Source organism: Leptopilina heterotoma, unplaced genomic scaffold (assembly GCF_015476425.1).
Source record: "Leptopilina heterotoma isolate Lh14 unplaced genomic scaffold, ASM1547642v1 Lhet_125, whole genome shotgun sequence".
NCBI lineage: Eukaryota > Metazoa > Arthropoda > Insecta > Hymenoptera > Figitidae > Leptopilina > Leptopilina heterotoma.
In genome coordinates, this window is record NW_025110845.1 from 1,235,635 (window position 1) to 1,257,698 (window position 22,064).

Here is a 22,064-nt window from a genome sequence, read left to right on the forward strand (position 1 = left end):
AGGTACAGAGAAAAAGAAAAAAAAATGCTCCAAAAATTTACAACCAACAGAAAATAATCAACCAAAAAAACGAGGAAGACCGAAAAAAAATTAATAAAAAAATGCAGTATTCAAAACTAAAAAATTTTGTACTATAGTTTAATTATAATTAACCATTATATTTACAGTTTGTAATAAAAGTTTATTTTATTCGTTTACAAATTTAATGTGACTTAAATTAATTTATTTTTTCAATTAATGTCTGATTAACAAAATTGATTAAATTTAATTAACTTATATTTATAAAAGTTTAAAAAACAGTTAAATAATTTTCTGTCCTGTATCATCTACTATAAAAATGTTTTATATCGATATTATAAATTATTCAATTATAGTTAAATAAATATATTTGTTTTCTGGTAATGTTCTATAATATTTTTATCAAAAAAATAAATATCTACTCGATTTTCTAATATCTGTACAGGTTAATTGTTAGGTTATATTGGGTTATATGTTTAAAAATGTCATACCCTCGACAATTGGAACAGACCCTCGAGAAATTAGCACAAGACCATCGAAAAATGGTGCTTTTGCTCGATTGACTTTTAAATATATTTTTTGCTTAACAATTTAGTTTATATTAAAAAAATAAATATGAATATTAAACATTATTAGATCCTTCGTCCAAATATACAAAAATCAAATTTTAAAGTGCATTTACTTCCGAGAAAAAAAATGTCAAAGTCACATGTTGCCTAAAACCCTCGACAATTGGTACAGTTACCCTACAAAAATAATTAAAGGTTTGTGTAGAATTTTAATAATTTTTTTTTAAATAATTGAATTCTTTTGAAAAATGTTATTAAAATAGTAGTTATTGTAAATCATTAAATTAAGGAAAATTTTTGAAAATAATTGAAATTTTGACAAGAATTTTATTAAAATTTTTGAACATAATTGAATTTTTGCGAAGAATTTTATTATTTTTAAAAATAATTGAATTTCTACAATCATTTGTAATTTCTCTAAAATTATCCAAATTATATTGTACAATTTACGGACTTTACGGACCTTTTTTAAAAAAACGGACTTTTACGGGATTTACGGACCTAGTTCGAGCCCTGTAGTTAGGAATTTAAGATAAGGGAGAAATTTTTAAAAATGGTTTTTTAAGAAATTTTAAAAATGGCCTGATGAAAATATACAAATTCTTTCAATTTTTCTGTCTATTCGCCAAACATCGTCTACAGTTATTATTATCTCCTTTGTGGAAAAATAAATCATCGAAAACAAAAAATTAAATAATATCTTTAATTTTGTTTCGAATGAGAGACTTCACTATTCTTGAAATGAAAGTTTGTGTCAATAGAATTACAGTAAAAGAATTTTCCAATCATAAATTTCATTATAAATTTCAAAACAATAGAGCAATAATATTTTTAAATTGTTTAATTTTCGTGAAATTGAACTAGTGACTAATTGAAAGTGACGAATTTCATAATTTTGTTTCATTCCAATATAATCGATAATATAAAAGTAAGTACATATAATTTGCAGTTTTCAATTATGAATAAAAACAAATTCCAATTGAAACTATTGCAAATAGAAGAAAGATAATTTTACGTAAAAATTATATTCATACATCTCCTTATTGACCTTTAAAAACTGCATATTTATTATCTGTACCTTTTTCATCAAATAAAAACCAATTAAGGCGACAAAATTTGTTTATTTATTATTTTGGTTAGAATTTTCACTCCAAGAAGAGTAAAATCCTATTCCATAAAATTTAAAAAAAAATTCTTTCAATTTTTTAAATATATAAATTGTGCTAAATGAAAAAAAAAGAAAATTGAATAGTTTTTGTATAAAATGTTAGAAATAGAATATTTTTTTGAGCTGAGAAGAAAAGGAAACTGATAGTTTGCAACGTTAACAACGAAACGGGATTTAAAAACGAAAAAATTATATTAAAACTCCGTTATAACAAGTAAATTAAAAAACAGTTATTTGTTTTATTGATCGTACAAACTATCGTTTCATGTTATAAATAATTGAAATTTATAAATGGCGATAGAAAATTGTTATTTCCAATAAAAAAAAAGAATGAATTCAACAGAAAGAGAAATTTAAGGACAACATATTTAAGCTTATTTTTGAGAGAAACATTATTTTCAAACAAAATGTTATTCCTCAAAATTGGATTATATTCTTAAAAAATGTTTGGCAAAAGAAAGATTTTCCTTAACAAAAAAGTGTTTTGCCAACTGCGTATAAATTGTTATTTAAAAAAATATAATGAAAATGAAAGGTGCCGTTAAATTAGTACGAGCGCATTTAAAGAGGGCTCTATGTACGTTACAATAGCAGAAATAATTAAAACAACAATTACATTGAATTAGCAAAAAACATTTAATTTTGCAGAAAATATTTTACATTTTTACACAGAAAATATAAAAAAATACAACTTTTATGTTTTACTATAAACGATATTGTCAATGATTAAAAACATTTTTTCTGTTTGATTGAAATTAATTGTAATTTGTAAAATTAACTTTAACAAGAATATAAAATATTTTACTTGACTAAAGCTGACTTTTATTGGCATATTACGTGTACAGAACTTGTGAGAATTTAGAAACTTAGACTGAAAATGTATACTTTAATTATAATTAAATATTATAATATTATATTATTATATTATTATATTAAATATTAAATAACAGTATACTGTTTAAAATTACAAGCATTCTGTCTGACTAAAATTGACTTTTACTACTGCTGCTAAGCTTACACGAATTAAGAAAGTCTGACACTTTTATTATCTAATAGCTACACGGCAAAAAAATATGTTCTCAACTTCAATGTAATATTACGTTTCTGAATTCCTTTTTTATCTTTTAGTAAAAAATATATGAATTTCCGTTTTACAAATGAGAAGATTTTTCTTTTAATTTTAAAAGAATAAAAACTATCATTAATCTTTCGAGGACTTTAATTTTACACGCGAATACTATATTCTGTGACTAAGGAAAAATATGTAATAAACTAAGAAAGATTGGCTAAAATGTTGTAACTCTCATTGTCCCCTTTCCTGCTCTAGTTTCATTTCCTTGAAGTTACGATTTTTAAACCAGTCTTTAAAAGATGTGACTAAGCTCATATTTTTCTTATTTTTCCTTTTACTTTGTTTTAAACTGAACAGGAGGATCTTAAAATAATTCTAAATACTAAGTATAATTGAACGGCACCAAATATGAATTTATAAAATTTTAATCTATTTGATAAAAATTCATAAAATTAAACATATACAGAATAAAAATGAACGACCTAGCTGAAAAAGTTCTATAGAACGATTCTATAGAATTTCAACATGAGTTTTAAATGATTCTAAATTTTAGTGATTTTTAATTAGAAAGAATATAAATTTCGTGAAATAATTTTTTTAACATTATATTATTATATGGTTACTACAGGGCTCGAAATAGGTCCGTAAATCCCGTAATTTGATTAAAAAAGGACAAAAAGTTCGTAAATTGTACGATATAATTTGGAAAATTTTAGAGAAATTACAAATGTTTGCAAAATTCAATTATTTTCAAAAGTAATAAAATTCTTAGCAAAAATTCAATTCTGTTCAAAAATTTTTAAAAATTATTCTTGTCAAAATTTTAATTATTTTTATAAATAATAAAATTCTTCTCAGAAATTCAATTATTTTCAAAAATTAAATTTGAAGAAGTTAACAATTTTCCCGAATCAATCTACACAAATAAATTAAATATCTTAAATAAATCTCGATAAGCTAATGGGCTTCAATGTATCGACAGCACAGCCGCCCTAATACAGAAACCTGCTTAATTTGAAAAATATTTTCGAAATTAATTAATAATTTCAAAATTATCAAAGAACTCAGAACAAAACGGTAGCATGGTGGGATACGAGCCCACGACCTTTCTATCCCACCATGCTCGTATCCCACCATGCTACCCTTTTTTCTGAGTTCTTTGATAATTTTGAAATTATTAATTAATTTTGAAAATATTTAATATTTAATCACCGAATGATAAATTCACTTCCTTCAATTATTTTCAAAAATGTTAATAAAATTCTTGGCAAAATTTCAATTATTTTCAAAAATTTTCCTCAATTTAATGATTTTCAATATCTATTATTTTTCATAAAATAATAGAAATTTCACAAAAATTCAATTTTTTTTAATAAAATTTTAATCAAATTCCTAGATAAATGTAATTATTATTAAAATTTTTATTAAAATTCGTCAAACGAATTCAATTATTTAAAAATTTTTTTAAAAAATTCTTTATGAGAATTCAATTTTAAGAAACATTCAAATATACAATAAATTATTTTTTGTATTTAAATAATTTAATTCTAGTAGAATTTTATAATAAAAATTGATTTAAAAATGAATTTAAGTGAAAATCAAATGAATTTGAAAATTCTCAAAAAACTATTTCAAAAATTAATAAAAATAATGGATTTATAGAAAAATTTTAGTTAACACTAAAAAAAAATCTGATTTTGGAGAAGTTAAAAATTATTGCAGAAATTCAATTGTTTTCAAGAGTAATAAAATTCTTCGCAGAAATGTAATTATGTTAAAAAATAGTAAAATTCTTCTTAGGAATTCAATCATTTTCATAAATAATAAAATTCAATGTAGAATTTCAATTATTTTTTAATAATTTAAAAAGTTTTTAATTTTAATTGAATTTCTCGGAAAATGTAATTATTCTTAAAAATGTTATTAAAAATTGTCAAAAGAATTCAATTATTTAAAAATATGTTGGTAAAATTCTTTACGAGAATTTTTAATTTTCAATTTTAAGAAACATTCTATTATTCAATAAATTATTTATTTTTGTTTTTAAATAATTGAATTTTAGTAACATTTTCTAATATACATTTAATTGAAGAATTTACTAATAATTGAAATTTGTAAAATTGAATATTGTAAATAAATGGATTTTGAAAATTGTAGAAGAACTTTTTTGAAAATTAATTGATTTAAAGACAAATTTTAGTGAAAAATTCTTAAAAATAATAATAATTTAATATGTTAAAAATAATTACGTTACGTAATATATGGACGATCCCTTATATATATTTAAATGTGAAATCAAATGTAAAATTTAAATACACAATAATATAAAGTTGAAAAATATTATTTCACGAATTTAAATTCTGTTTAATTAAAAATCACCAAAATTTAGTAGAGTTCATGTAGAAATAGTATAGAATCGGTCTAATCTAATGAAATTCTATAGAACTTTTTCAGCTGAGAAATCAAAGCCAGAATTGTGTTTAGTATAATAGGAAATTTCAAAAAATGTATTAAAAAAAGCATGTATATAAACTAGAAAAGCGATTTTAATATATTGATACATATATATAAGCATATAAGCAACACAATTTTGTTAAAAGTTTACCTTGTCTTTTGACGCGTTCTGCAAACATAATGCAAGAGCAAAATCATTAGTCAATGTCAGACGAGGACAGTAAATAAAGCGATCATTATTTTATTACTTAACAAGTATCAAGAGAATTTATCACATCGACAGTTAGCGACGAAACCTCCAGTAAATTATTATTCAACGTAATGTCAAATAGAGAAAAATATGTTTCATGCATTTTTAGGATTCATAAATTTTTTCCTTTTTATGTGACTTAAGTAACATTTTACTGGAATTTTCGCGCATGCCATCATATAGCTTATGTAATGACAAAATGTCGATCAATAAATGGCTCGACATTCTCACGTGTCGATAAATTTTTGACAGACGATTCATTTCATTGACACCTGCACCATTATTGATGCTTTCCATCTTACTCAAATTGAAAGATATTATTTTATCTTATTTTTCCCAGGAAAAAGAGCTTCTAAGAAACAAACTAAAGAGGAAAATAATTTTGAAAATTTAATTAAAATTTATTTTAATTTTATTTAAATGGTATAAAAAAAATTCTAAATTTGAGAAAGTAGTGTAAAAATATCAAAACTTATTTACCATTATAATTAAAGAAAGGTTGAGATACTCTTTTTTATAAAACAAGTTTTCTCTCAAAATGAATTTAATTTTAAATTCATGTCAAAAAAATTGTCTTACATTGAGTGGATAATGTAGAATAATTATAAAAATGAACTCTTTTTAAAAAATTTTTTTTTCTAGATGCGCCTTTAAAAAATGTTATTGTAAAAAATTGAATTATGATAATTCGATTTAGTTTTATAAGATTAAAATTAAATTATTAAATGTCAAATATCGAGATGTGAGAATCAATAAAAAAGCCCTTGGACAAGACAACATTCCTTTACACATATACATATATAAACCATATAGCCTCGAAGCTTGGCAGCCGAATGAGTGTCAACTGAAAGGAGTTGTATTAATGTAATATATTTTTTAATTTAAATATTTTTTTTTATCAAATTAATTTCAATAAATGTAGCGTATTTAATTAATTTTGCCTGCCTGACGTGCGCGGAAAGTGTAAAGTAAAATAGAAATAGAGAGTATGAATGAGAGTGGAAGTATAAAAAATTTAAAAACCGTACTTTAATAGTTAGCACAACTTTTTGGTATAAATATACAGTTATAGCAACAATTTTATTACAAAATTTTTAAATTTAAATGGTTAACTTTAAAGTTTAAACACTTCGTAATAGGAAATAATAATCTTAGTTATTAATATTATTTGTAAAACATAATTCGATGAAAATATGTTTTTGTTTATATAAAACAGCGATAATATTATAAAACTGTATTAAATTAAACGTTGAAAAATTTAAATTTTATCCAAACAATTCAGATGATTTCTTAACAAAAAAACATTTTTTGCATATATATATTTTCTTTTAAACATAATTTTCATTATAAATTGCTGAATAAAAATTATTATTATTAATTAAAACTATTTTTTTAATTCACTTTATCAAACATTATATATCAAACATTTCTTTTAATTAATATAAAACATTGGTTTCAATTAACCAAAGGATCACTTTTAATTAAACTCGTGTTTGATTGAATGAAACAGAAAACTGTATATATATATACCAGCGAGTATATAGCAAGAATAGAAAAAAGGATAAAAGTGAAAAGAGTAATAAAAATAGAGAAACACACGTAAAAAATGATAAAATAGAAAAATGATAGAAAAATATAGTAGTGTAAGTAAAGCGCTTTTTTGCGATTATGTATAGTATATATATAGTACACGGAGCGAGAAGTAATTCGATAATACGTTGTAAGCCATTCTCACCTTCTTGCGCCACTTTACTCGCTCGATAAATTGCTTTCCAAATATTTTACAGGCTAGTAGTGCTCGCAGTTAAACTTTACGTTGGTTCGACTGCTCGCGAAAAATGCGTCAGAGGCAAACGGCCCTCAATTTTTTATTTCAAAGAGGGCCGTGAAAATTGGATTAGCTTGCTTCAAATATTATAGTAGAGACAGATAAGAGAAAAAAAGAAAAGATACATAAAAAACAGTAATAGAGTAATGATTTAATGTTCAAAGCAACGATATCGATATCTCTCTTTTTTGCACTAAAATTATCATATTTTAATTTTTATTTTCACTATATTCTCATTTATTTTTTGGTTTGAAACTCTTAGCTTTTTAATTTAATTGATAATTATTTTTCTTTACAATAAACAATTAAAAACCAGTTTTAAATATAACAATTGCAAATCGAAAATTCATTTTTTTAAAGCGGATGCAATAACCACCTCTCTGCTCGAGATGCGCACAACTTTCGCGCACGTTCTCCCACGCACTTTCTCAAAATTCTATTGGCTGCTCTTCAAGGTCATGAAGCAACAACCAATCAAATAAAAGAAAGCTTTCGTACGAGCGTTATCACTGACCAATTCAAGCATAAATTCGGTTATTAAATCCAAACTCTAAAATTATGAATTCAATTAAAAATTAAATTCATCATTTTAGTATGTTGTATTCTCTTCATTTAAATAATGAAAATTTTAATCTATATTGGCAAAAAATTTAGAGATTATAAAAAGTTTAATCGAATCGTCGCGTCTCTGACAAAAAGCAAAAAAAAATAAAAATTACCACGATCAACAAGAAAAAGAAGCAAAAAATGAAAATTATTTGAAATCGAAATCTTTTCGCTATTTATAATTAGTTGACAAAGAGATTTTTTTGCAGACATAAATTCCAAATACTTAATATATGCTTATTGCGGTTAAAAAGAGAAAAGAGAGAAATTGGAAAAATAGAGTTTTTTTATCTGCACAATATTAACATTTATTATTAAACTTGAAAGTTTGTAAAGTTCGAAAAAGCTCATAATATATAAAGTTTGCGTCCTTGATGTCGCGATTTGAGCGAAGAAAATCAAAGTTCGCGATTAAAGGCAAACAACGTGTGTGTTCGATAGTGGAAAGCGTTGATGAAATTTTTCGGTTTTTTTTGTTGACATATATAACGATTATATATAAAAAGTGTCTTATCGGTGTGTCGTGCATGTGCGCGCACGTAGTTGTATAAGATTTATAATGACGGTTCTTTTTATCATTATAAATAAAATTAATAAACAATAATTATATGGTTATATTTTAATGTCGAATTTGAGGCTGTGTATGCGTTATCTATTTCTTCGTCTGCCATTCCGCCTTCTCGGACTTCTTGGGCTGTGGAGAACAACACATTGCCTAATCAACTACTGACTACAACGTGGATTACAATAAATTCCTCAACCATTTTAAGGAGATTTTCTCAAAGTACATTTTTTTCCAAATAATTTCTTTTTTAACTTGTATTGAACAATTTTTTAAAAAATTCTAATGTTTCTATATTTATTATTCATTTTTGAAATTATATTTAAATTCTACTTTTTTATGTACTAAACATTTAATTTTGATTTGATTTATTTATATTATTTCTATTCGTTAAAAATTCTAAATTTATAAGTAAAAAATACACTGTTTTACAGACATTGAAAAACTTCCTTTGATAAAAAATTTTATCCATTTTATTATTTATTTGAAAATATAAAATTCTTTACCGACAAAAGTATTTTCTATACTGCCATATAAAGAGTTCTTTACGTCAAAGGAAAATTTCTTAAAGTAAAAATCGATTTGAATCGGATGAAATTTTTATTCGACCTCATATAATTTATCAATAGTACCGCAATTTAATGCAACGAAAATATAAATTAAAAACTACTCTTTTAAGACGGAAGAAAAAAATTTCCTAACAAATAAAGAAAATACTAGAAAAAATAAATCATGAATAGAATAAAATATTACAAAATTAAAAATAAATAAATTTCGATTAAAGAAAACCTAGTATTTTCGTATTTATACTTCCAATTTTCAAATTTTCTATAAATAAATTTTTATTTGTCAAAAAATATATTTTTCCCAATAAATCACGATTTGTATTCACAATGAATTCTTCTTTCTCAAAAGCTGTTTATTGGTGTTGAAATTTGTATTCGCTTTATAGAAAAAACGGCAAAAAACACAACGAATCGTCATTTGAAAGGGATGTTTTCAGATAAAAGGGATGAACAGCAGGCGAATGCAAAATTATTGATTGTAATAAAAAAAAAGTGTCGTTAAATGTCGAAACAGCAATCGCACTGTCAATACAATACTTGTGATTGGGGGTGTTACCAATTGACAATGGGGTTGAATTTTCAACAAACGATTTTCCAAATAGTCGCTGCCATTCATCAAATATTTCATTGGGCAGCAAATCTCCTTAAATTGGCTGACGAAATACGTACTACTGTAACTACTGACATGAATGTAGGGGTGAGAAAAAAACAATAAAAATCTACTGTGTGGGGGAGAGGTAAAAAACATGACCTTGTTTGCGGTCGGACAAAAAAACAAGTCCAGGGTGATCAAAAAATAAAAAAATCAAAAACCATTAATGAAAAATATAGGGTAAAATCGAAAATAGGAGAAAAAAAGTTTTTTAAACATTGGATAATATAAACAAACCTTTGGAAATTTTTCTTAACAAAAAATTATAAATTTCGCCTCAATAATAATATTTTTCTTCAAATAATTTGATTCTACCTTATTTTTTATTCTAAATAAATTGGGTCTACTGAAAATTTGACGAAATATAATTCTTTTCTTTTAAAATATAAAATCAACGGTAAAAAAAATTAAAATGTTTCGCAATTCTACTTGGGAAGATTTTGATACTTTCTGGAAATTGCATCAGAATTCTGAGAATATTTTTCTATGAAATTGCAACAGAGTTCCGATGAAATTTTCCTTTCCAATCAAAATTTCAGTTGGAATTCTTTTAGTGCGTTGATAATAAAAGAAAGAAAATGATAGAAACAAAATGATGATGAAACAGAAGAAACCAAATGAATAAAGATGACAATAATAATAAAAACAATAAAAATAATAATACAAAATAAATAAAACAATAATAAAAACAATAAATCATTTTTTATTATTATTTAATTTATTGTAATTGATAACAATAATATAATAATAATAAAAATATAAGTATAACAATAAAGTAATAAGAAAATGAAACTAAAAGTAAAAAATGAAATAAAAAAGTAAAAATTTATTATGAATTATATTGTTTTAAAAATGAAGTTATAGTTTTAGAAAGTTGCTCCGCGCGAAGAAAAGTGCAATTGATTGGAAACCGAAAAGTTCGATTGAGAAATTTTGTACGCGTTGATTATAAGAATTTACGCCAAGAATAGAAAAATTTCTTACCTCCTTGTCTTCTTCCTCGAGGGTAAATTCCTTCTTCTTAACCTGCTTGAGTTGATTGCGGAAGTTGAACTCAGCAGCCTTCTTTTGCAATTTGGCGAATTTGTTTTCGTATTTAGAAACTTTCTTCAAAGTTGGTTTCATACTGTAGGTAAGTAATAGAATTTTTAATTTTATTTCTTAATTTATATACTCAAGTAATTGAATCAATTTTCATCAAAGTTTCTATTAAAAAAAATTATTATCCTCTTTTTTTCATTAATAATTATGTACATTAAAATATTCGAGGTCCTATGTTTATCAATATATTTATCAATATCCATAAAATAATGAAATTAATTGAATAAATTGATGATGAATGGCAATTAATTAAAATTTGACAAAATTGAATAAATGATTATAGAACAGATTTTTTAATTATTATTAAAAACAATGGATACTTACAATTTACCTCGGAGGTCGTTGACTTGACTGTTCAAATCGGAAATCTGCATCAATAAAAAATGTAATTAGTATCAACTTTCTTATTGAAAAATTATTTTCAATTTGTAAAAGCAGTTTTATTTTCTATTTTATTTTTTTTCAGCAATGTCCAACTCTTTAAAGAGAGTTACTCTCTCGAAGCATCGCGAGTTTCGAAGAATTTAACGAAGCGTGCAAAATGCAACGAATCTGGTGCAATTTTCGTTACAATGAAGGTTCACTATCAACGCCTCATTACACGTCCTTCGAAGCTGCGAGTCGAATATATTTTTCGCCTTACAAATTCTACGTGTTTACGATTCACTTGCTGAACAAACACAATAGCGCACTATAAAGTATACATAGTCACAAAGCTCAAGACAAGCGGTTATACAACACAAAAAAAACACAAGGAAAACTTAATCTTTTGAGACTTGAGAATTCACGAACAGAAATTATATTATTCTACCACGTACAAACACGATATGGAATAAAAAAATTAAACAAAGCTCATGCATTTCTTTGAACTTTACGAACAAATAAATATATAAATAGTGAAAAACATAAAATGTCATGCGAATTGCATGATAATATTTTCAGAAAATTATATGATTTTTGCGAGCCATTTGTAGTGTCAAACAATGATTTTGGCTTGTTGATATTAATTGCAGGAGACATATAATAATGATGAGAGGAAAGTAGGTTTTCTATTTAATATTAAGGGAAGATTTCGGGATGAAATGACATTTTATCGGATGGAAGGAGGATTCATTGAAAACTTTACTAAAAAAATAAAATTACCAAAATCACTTACAAATATTATACAGTATTCTCTCGATAAGAATTCGATTTTAATTCGGAACATAGAATTAATTTTTATGTTTAGAAGTAAAAAATTAAAGATACAATGATCTCTCAATAATAGATTGTATCAGTTGTAGAGGGTCTACTGCATTTTTAAACAAAAATGCAGTAAACTCTCAATAATGAGTTACATAATCAATAATGACCTTCAATCAATAATCTGTATTATAGAAGTTCTACTGATTTTTTAAGATCTAAGGTCTGATTTAAAAATCAGTCTTTAAATAATTTAAAAGAAGTAGTGGATCCTCAATAACGTAGGTACTATGATCCTCAATACTAACTATGAGGGGTCTAACGCATCTTGAGTCTCAAGCTTTATAAAAATGTCAAACAGTGACCTCATTAGAGTATAACTAATCAAATCCGCTGTATCCGTTAAAAAAAAGTTACTTAAATTAGTGCTTCTTCAACAATTACTTTTGTCTTTATAATAGCAACATGAAAGATAGTGGGTACACTGCACCCTATAACAGTTCTTAAGAACACATATATATTTATTAATGAACTTTACCAGTTATTGAGGATCTATTGAATAGTTCATCAACTTCAAAAGAATTCTAACAAATATTTAAACTCTTCTTTGTTGTATTTTAAATTGAAACAACGAGGCTCACTTAAATATAAGTTCTACTGTATAGTTCTCATTTAACTGAAAAATGTACTCGACCCTCGATAAGAGTACAAATACTATTTTGTACAAAGAAACCTCTATGTATTGCATATCAAAATCATTATTTACCGAGAGTTTACTGTAACACGATTTTATTCATTATTTATAATAAAATAAATATCCACATAAAAGAAACGAAGTATTCAATGAAGGAATTTCTATTGCAATGCAAATAAAATAGAAACGGAAAAGCAATTTTCACAGGAAATTCGTTCTTGTAGGAAGTAATTGTCACTCTGTCAGACTTTCCCTCGTTGAATATAACTATTTCATCAACGTTGAGAATAAGTAATCCCTAACAATTTCACCAGAGTTTTATACACATTCTTAAATCCCCCAAGAATTAAAATGGTATTAAAATTGCCGAAAAAAATTCAGTCTCAATGGAGTCCCATTAGACGTAAGAAAATTAAATGTTGTTATACAATATTAATTCAAGGCAGAGATATTTTATAGAAAAAAAACGGGAAGTAAAAAGGGGTTTCACCCTTTGAGCCATCGATGAGTTTTTAAGGCTTATAATTTTTCAGTCTGTTTACATTTTTTTTGTTTCTTAAAATTTTTGTATTATCAATCACGGAACGGCTGGTCGTGTTCAGCTCTCTCCTTGGACCACATTCACTAAAATCCCACATTTTGGTTCGAGAAAATTCAAATTTCTTTTATTTAATTTATTTTTTTCTCTTCTAAACATCTAAATTCTTTTATTCATATTTATTAATTTTTTATGCATATTTCAAAATAAATTTTCAAAAAAATATTTAGTGTTGACAAGAAATTGTTATTTTTATCGAATCAATTATGGAGTTAGCTGAGTTAAACATCATAACAACACATAAAGTGGGTGACGTGTGTATCGGTGCAAATATTTAATTTTCAATTTGTGTTCTCAAGAAGTATAAAAATGTTTATTATGCTTTTGGGAATCGCTTTTACGTCTACCCTCTTTGTTCCATTCTAGAAAAGCCGTTCCGCACGGACAAAAAAATCGCGACTATTATAAGGGTTCTAAAACAAAAAAAAATTTCTGAATAGAGAATTTCACAGCATGGCACTTCTTCGCACGCGCTCTCACCACAGAGCCTCGCGTCCATCTTTGTGAGAGCCCTAAGTGTTCTAAATACAACCCCTTTTTGCTTATAAAAAAAATTTCTCTAATTCAAATTTCAACACACAAAAAATTGTATATTTAACATTTTTCGCTTGAGTTTTATCATTGACAGAAATAATTTGTAATTGTTTCGATTTTTATCATGTTTATTTTAAATTTTAATTTTAATTATAATTTTTGCTTTAAACTTCTTATAATTCTTTTTATTTTCATAAATTTTTCTTATTGTCTTCTCGAATATAAACATAACAACTTTAAATTGTTTTATTTTAACAATTCTTTTGTAGTTATAAAAAAAATTTATAAGATTTTATTTTTCACTTATTGTTAATTTTTTCTTCTATATTTTTGAATTTAATAAACATTGTGTAAGAGCAATTCAATAATTATTCAGATCAATAATTATTATTTTTATGCATTTATTCACATTATTTTTATGGTCTTTTTCATTTATTTATTTATTTATTTACTGATTTATCTAAATTAAGAAACATTTTTTATTGTTTTTTTATTTATTTGAAACATTGACGAGCAGTTGTTCATCAATTTTTGTAACAAACTTTTTGTGAAAAAAGTTCTTCTCAATAGTTATCTTAGTAAAATTGCAAAAAAAATGTAAATTAAATGTAGGTTAGCACATTAAGAATTAAAGTTCAGTATAAATCTACGTAATGAAGAAATGAATCTTGTTAAATTTTTATCAAAATTACATTATATTACATATATTTTTATGAATTTATTAGTTTCTTAAATCCTTATCTAAAATTGTTTCTATTTTAAAAAAAGGTTTGTTTAATAACTTTCTTATTTGAATTTACATTTTTTTTTAATTATTTAGTCTTTGAATTTATTTGAATTTTATAGATTTGAACATTTTGTTTCACACTTTCAAATTTTTAAAGTTACGTTTTAATATTAGTTTCGTAGTTATATGAATAATTTAAATTCTGATTAAGTTAAAAGTTTTCGGCTTTTTTATCTTAATTCAAATTTTAAATACTTTTAAACTCAAATTTTTTTTTTCTTGAAAATTATTAGATTGTTTTATAATTTTGTAAGTATTGAATTTTATTATTTTTCTATCAAAGCCTTTGAAATTTACAAATTTATTTAATCCTTTTGTAATTTTTTGTTTTTAGAATTTTTTTAAAACTTTTTTAATCTAAATGCAATTTTTTGAAATGGTTTTGAAATTATTTTAAAAAATAGTCTTTCTTTATAAAAATTGTAAATTTTTGTATTCACAACGTTTTGAATTTTTAGCTTTTTTCTGAATTATTTTTCAAAAAACATTCAGTTTAACTTAAGTGCAAATTTCTTACCAATTTCTTTGTTTTTTTTAATCCAGTGACGAATATGAAGTGCCATACTCCAACGCGAGAGCAATAAAAGCTAAAATGAGGCGCAAGCATTTTTTTTTTTTTTTTTTTTGAGTTTTGAGTAGTCTTCGTTAGTATCAGCCATGCATTTGTTAGTGTTGCAAATTTTTCTTTCTTCTTGCCCGACGATTTTCTGAACGAGATGGCTGATGAACTACACAGCCGAGAGCGTTTCCCAATAGCGGTGATGTTGAAAATTCGAGAGGTTTTTTTTCTTTTTTTTTTAAATGATGTTGCACTGAAACACACGACACGCCTCGAATACTCTGGTGCTCGAATTCATAAGCGTATTTTTTTCTCTCTCTCTCTTTTCCCGAATTAAAGTTGCTAATAACGTCCGCGATTCCACCGGACAAATGAACCAAGTGAGAGCAAAAAAAAGAGGCTACGACTCCGAGTCCAGAGCTTGCGATTAAAACTATTTATGTTTGATTCGTCGATATTATTCTGCCTCTCTTTTCCAGAGAAAAAACATTTTTGAATTAGATAACTCAGTTTAATAATCGATAATTTTTCGCTTTTTTCTTTTTTTTATTAATTTTCGTTTTCTAAATTAAAATTTAAAAGAAATTATTTTTCTTTAAATTTATTTTTGATTAATAAAGTTTTCTGATAAATAAATATTATTTTATCTAAATATCATTTTATACCAGAATTATAAAATAAGACAGTGAATACTAAGCGGACTAGCGTTAAATTCTTATCACCTTATAACACGTTAAAAGACGCTAGTCCGAAGAAAAAATGTTTTTTCTCTATAAATCTCCCATCTGACAGTTTTCTGAAGACTTTCACGATACAGTCGATAATAAGATGGTTTTAACTGTGATTTAAACTTTTTTTTTTAAATTTTGCTTTTTAGTAAAAAAAAACTTTGGTAGAGTAATACGTGAGTGGTTTACCTTCCCGAGAAGCTATTTTTGAGAATCGTAGAGAGAAGCGAAACGGTGCACTTTATTATTCAAAGCGGCCTTTCCGGCATCTACTTAAGCTAGCTTCCGAGAAGAAAAACGTCTCCTATAAGCTTGCCCAGCCCTGCGTCATAATCAAAAAGCTTTCTCTCTTGGCTGCTTATAGTTAGTAGAAAGCCAGTTACGATTAGAAGATAGAAAAGACAGAGAAGACAGATGAGATAGAAAACGATACAGAAAGAAATAAACAGAAACAAATAGACTTAGAAAAAATTTCACATTGAAAATCATTAATTAAATTTATATCAAATTTTAAATCAAGTATGTTAATTTTTAGTTAAAAAATCCTAATTAATAATATATAATTAATATTAATCATTAATAGAAAAGATAATAGTATATTAAGCAACAAGAGGATAAAGGCAGCCATTTGTTTACGGTGATTTTTGTGACACGAGTAGAGGTCGAGGGCGCCGTAGGCGCCCCGAGACCGGAAGAAGTGTCACAAAAATCATCGTAAAGAAATTGGCTGCCTTTATTCTCGTGTTACTTACGATATTTTTTATTCCTAATGCACAAAAGCGGCGATTTCAGATAGCAGACGACAGGGAGTAAAAGTCATTCACTTGTTCGACTTGTATGAAAATGGCGGCCGTTTTCTCCCAAGGGCAAGAAAAATGCATGTGAACAGCTAATTTTCTTGCCCTTGGGAGAACACGGCCGCCATTTTCATACGGTCAAAGAAATGAATGACTTTCCTCCCTGTCGTCTGCTATCAGAAAGCGCCGTTTTTTTGCATGTGGGATAAAAAATATTATAATATTTATACTATTATAAATTATTTTAATTAATATAATAATAATATTATTATAATCGTTATTACCATAAATGTTATTTAAGAACGTAAATATTATAAAATACAATGTAATTTAAAATTATAAAAAAATAATATATGTAAAATAGAAAGAAGATCATTATTATTATTATTGAACATTGAAAGTAATTAAACGTGCGTGAAATTGCAAAGAATTTGAAAAAAATTCTTTTGCCAGAGCTGCGTACATTTGCGGTGCAGAATAGAATGAAGGGCACTTCATATTCTTTATATGAAAAAATCGAAACGCGTTCTTATCGATTTTCTTTTTTTTTATTAGAAATCGTACAGTAAATTATTAAAAAAAAAAATTAATAAGCGAAAACAGGACTGTCCAAGATTATCAGGAGAAAACCCAGTTTTTCATAAACATTAATTTTAATAATTTCTCATTATCGACAATAATTTATTCATCGGAACGGGCAGAACAATTTTACTGAGAGTAGAGCTCTAAATTTTTCATTATTTGTTGTTTCTTTTTGAAATTTAATTTTTTTTTATTAGACACATTTTTTTGTTAATAAATTTTTAGAATTCAGGCAAACAAATGCTAAACTCTCAGTTTTTCAAGCAGAACAATAATAATTTTTAAAATATAAAAATAAGAATAAAATGAGGAATATGAAGGAGGGGAAAAAAGAGCAATTCTCCGATAGAGAAATCATTTAAAAAAGAAAAAAACTATGTTTTTGAGAGAGACGAAAAATACAAAAAAAAGGTTTGTTTTTAGTCCTTATAGTCATACGATGGTGGGTTATACCTCGTAGTCTCGTTTTCGTACTTCACGCTCCAAATCCCACTTTTGACCCTCACAAATGTAGACGCGGTCGTAATACATTTGGCAAATCTTCTTCAAGTCGACTATAACAATATGGAGAGACCAGCCTCAGATTTAGATTCTTCTTTAGATATAAATGAGCGATGACATTTCTTTTTTCACACGAATAATTTAAGTCAATTTTCGTTTTTCTTATTGTTGTTAAAAAAAAATTTTTTTAAATTGTTTTTTTTAATTTGTACTTTATTCAGAATACAGTGAATTTTTGTAATAAAAAAAGATAACCCCCTTTCTTATATCTACCTAATTTACAAAAAAATTAATTATAGATCATTTAGAGACATTATATTATATTTTTTATCTTCGTTATTTTTTAATAAATATCATGGAAAAAAATACATAAAGCAACTTGTTTTTATTTACAAAGTAAAATATTAATTTTTCTGGAATTTCTGTGTATTTTTGGGTCAATATTTTCGAAAATTTATCTTGGAAATAGTAAAAATTTACTTTCCTAAAATAGTGAAGAATTTATACAGAAACAGAAAGTTTAGGTTTTACTATGAGTGTATAATAAAAGTTACTTTATTCATTTCTCGGTAGAAATAAAATTCAGGTTCTGGATGCAATGACGAATTTTTAAAAGATAAAATTAAAAGAAAAATTATTTTCGAGTTATCGAATTTAATCGTGTACACGGAATTTCGGAAACCCGGAAGAATTTCGAGTTCTAAAATTTAATTAAATTCACGTAATTTTCACTTTCAGTCAAAAAATTTTCACCTCGACTAAAAAAATTCTCACGTTCAATTTTGCTAAAAAACATTTCACTTTATCAATCAAAAAATGTTGTATATAGTGAAATTTTCTTCATAGAGAGTGAAAATTTTGTTATTGAAAGTGAGAATTTTTTTAGTAGAGGTATAAATTTTGTAGGTTAAAGTGAAAATTTTTTGTTTTAAACTGAGAATTTTCTGAGTGAAAGTGAAAATTTTTTGAGTGAAAGTTACGTGAACGCACCCCGTGCCCGTTTGAAAACTTCTTCAAGAAAATATGGTTACAAATAAGTAGCGATTAGTAAATGTTTAATAATATTTAGTCAAATTTTACTAATTCAAAATACGAGAGTTCAATCTAACTTTAAAAGAAGTTTAAAAGAATTTAACCGTGTTTATTCGTAAAGTAATTGTTTCTAGGCTAATTAATGAAATTATACATGTTTTTTGGCATTTTTCAAAAATAAAATGGCATCTTAAATTATTTCTTCAATAATTTATTAAAAAAAATGTTTATATAAGAAAGTTGCAAGCTCGTCTACGTTCTTAATTTAAGACATTTTTTTTATGTATTCTTAGCCTACCAGTTCAAGCGAAGAAACGATTATTGCATCCGGAACCTATATTTTCTTTATAACCAGTAACAAAAAATAAGCTAAACAGAAAACCAAGAAAATATTTAATAACATTTCTTTTGATGGATTTCACGTCAGTTCAACACACTAATTTTTATGACTTCTTGGGATTTGGCTGTACTTTTGTAAATTTATTACTTTTATAGTGATAAACAACTCCACCAAATATTTTTTCAAAATTTTAAAAATTACCAAAAATATGTCATTTTCAAAATTTGTGTCTTTTTTTTAAAGTGCTATAACTTTGGTTCTAATTAACCCATTTTAGATTTAAGAAAAAAGAATTTCTTTGGTTTTAAGTATATATTTTAAGTTAAAATTAATATAAAAAAAAATTCAAAAAATTTTTTTTTTGAAATTTTGAAAAATTAAAAATTCGTTTTTGAAAAAACATCATCTTTGATTTTGTTCAAGATTTTACTAAATGTTAGGGCAAATGTGCTTTATATTTCCTGTAAGTTTTATCTTGGGATCTCAAAGGAATTCGGAGTAAAAAAATAAAACGTAACCACATATTTCGAACATATGGGGCAAAATTCCTCAACTGCCCAGGTCAAAAAATGAATTTTCTCTAAACTTTGCTAAAATTTTACTATTATTAGTAGAGGTGTAAATATTATTATTTTTTTAATTTAATAAAATATTTTTTGAGTTATGGAGTTTCAAAATTTTGATTTTTTTGAAAATATCTTTTTTTCAATTTAATATATTGATAGGTAAAATTAATCAAATTTAAAGTACGAATAGTGATTTTTAAAGGGGTTTTCACGAGCTATAAGCTAGAAATGAAAAAAAGTTGTTTTCTTTCAACATGACCTTGAAATTAAAGGTCAAATTCTTAATTTCAATATATCTCAAAATCGGTGTTTTTTATTTTTTTCTAACCTATCCCAATCGAAAGCTTACCTTTTTTCCTATAAGCCATGTAAAAATCAGAGTGGGACTATGGAACTTTTTGAAGAAATTAATTATAAATCATCATTTTCTATGTATAATAATGATAAATTATTATTTTCCTCAAAAATTTCCATGGTCCCACTCTGATTTTTACATGGCTAATAGGAAAAAAGGTCACTAGCTTATAACTCGTGAAAACCCCTTTAAAAATTACTCATGAAAATTAGTATGTTGAACTGACGTGGAATCCACCTTTTAATACCTTCAAATTAATATTAATCTTTATAAAATTAAATATGTAATTAATAAATTCTAACTTGAACTACTTGAAATAAAAGAAACAACTCAACTGCAATTCTTAAAAACTTAATTTGCAATGGTTTCTTTAATTCATTAGCAATTCAACAGTTATTATTTTTAAAACTATTGAAAAAAATAAAAAATACAAATAAAATTAAAACAAACACATGATGTTTGAAATTGACTCAAGAAAGTGCAAATAAAAAAAACATTTGGAATAATGTCGATTTTAAAAAGAAATCAATTTCCCCCATTTGTAAATAGTATGAAGATATTGAAAAATCACTTGAAAATAAATGATAAAAGTACATGAATGAGCAAAAAAAAGAGTGTCTATATTAAATTTTTCATTGACTTCAAATTTTGGATTATTAATTGGATATATGTGCTGAATCAATAATAAATGAAATCATTTGCGACCATATCACCTGCTCTGAAAATTCTCTCTTCGAGTGCGTATTATATGCGCAATATTTTTCAGGCATCTGCCATTCAAAGTACTCGTGCCATTGGAATTGAACAGGATAGTCGGGTTATCGTTCACGTATATCATTTCTCAAACTACTGCGAGCTCGGTAAGAGTGTAAAAAAATAAAAAAAAAAGAATTGAAAAGTATATACGAAAAAAAGGCGTACTATCACAAAATCGTCAATCGCGAAATTGTGTGGGTGTCAAGTATACGTGTTAAAGAATTGCAAGTGGAAACTTTCACACTGCACGAACGTTCCAACTCGCCATTTGAGTTGGCGTCAATTTGTGAGATATCGACGATACTTGTTCGGCCTGTAAAGTCCAAACGAAATTACTCTGGCATCGATAAAATTCCGCCTGATCTGTATTACTATACAGTGAAAACCATTTCGTTCAGTGGGAGAGAGTGGGGGATAAAAAATTCTGCACATTGTGTCCTTTTTCCCCAAGACCCTCAATTCATTTCAAATAGAATCCATTTATTGCAAATTAGACATTTTTTTCTGAGGGACCGTTCAAAAAATACGTAACGCTTTTTGGGGGGAGGGGGGGTCGAGCTATTTGTTACGGTCAGCAGAAAAAATGGCGCTAATGTATACAATATTGCGTTACATGGGGGGAGGGGGGTCCAAGTTTCCGAAAAATAGCGTTACGTATTTTTTGAACGGCCCCTGACAATGAGATACGCATGACTCCGTTATTGTACTTAATTTTCCATCGTGTCACAACTACTGATCATAACTTTGCCTAATTTTCAACTATATCTATAAGGATGACTAAAATAGCAATTACTAATCAAAATACTATAAATAATATACTTGCATTTTTTGTCAATATTATATTAAAGTGGTGGAAAAAAAGATTTAAGACAAGTGAAATGAATGAAAATTATTGTGCGAAGAATGAATTATTTAATAGAAATTGTAAAGACTTATAAGGTATGCAGGGCTCAAACTAGGTCCGTAAATCCCGTAAAAGTCCGTAAATTTGTTTAAAGTCCGTAAAAGTCAGGTTTTTTTTTAAGAAAAAAGGTCCGTAAAGTCCATAATTTGATTGAAAAAGCAAGAAAAGTTTGTAAATTTAACGATATAATTTGGAGAATTTTTGAGAATTTACAAATAATTGCAGAAATTCAATTATTTTTAAAAATAATAAAATTCTTCCCAGAAATTTAATTCTGTTCAAAATTTTTTTTAAATTCTCATT

At 25.6% G+C, this 22,064-nt stretch overlaps 1 protein-coding gene across 15 annotated transcripts in view; it reads right to left on the reverse strand.

The window, feature by feature from the left end:
- LOC122512724 (troponin I) overlaps positions 1 to 22,064 on the reverse strand; it is a 75,448-nt gene that overhangs the window by 19,552 nt on the left and 33,832 nt on the right. For 8 of the 15 annotated variants that reach the window (XM_043628745.1, XM_043628741.1, XM_043628743.1 and 5 more), the window contains 2 exons: positions 11,171 to 11,214; positions 10,730 to 10,871 (listed from right to left, as the gene is read on the reverse strand). In XM_043628745.1, coding sequence (XP_043484680.1) covers positions 10,730 to 10,871; positions 11,171 to 11,214 — 186 coding nt within the window. Of the gene's footprint in view, positions 1 to 8,242; positions 8,660 to 10,729; positions 10,872 to 11,170; positions 11,215 to 17,760; positions 17,862 to 22,064 lie in introns of those variants that run through there. The other 7 variants (XM_043628744.1, XM_043628740.1, XM_043628750.1 and 4 more) reach the window with 3 other exon arrangements.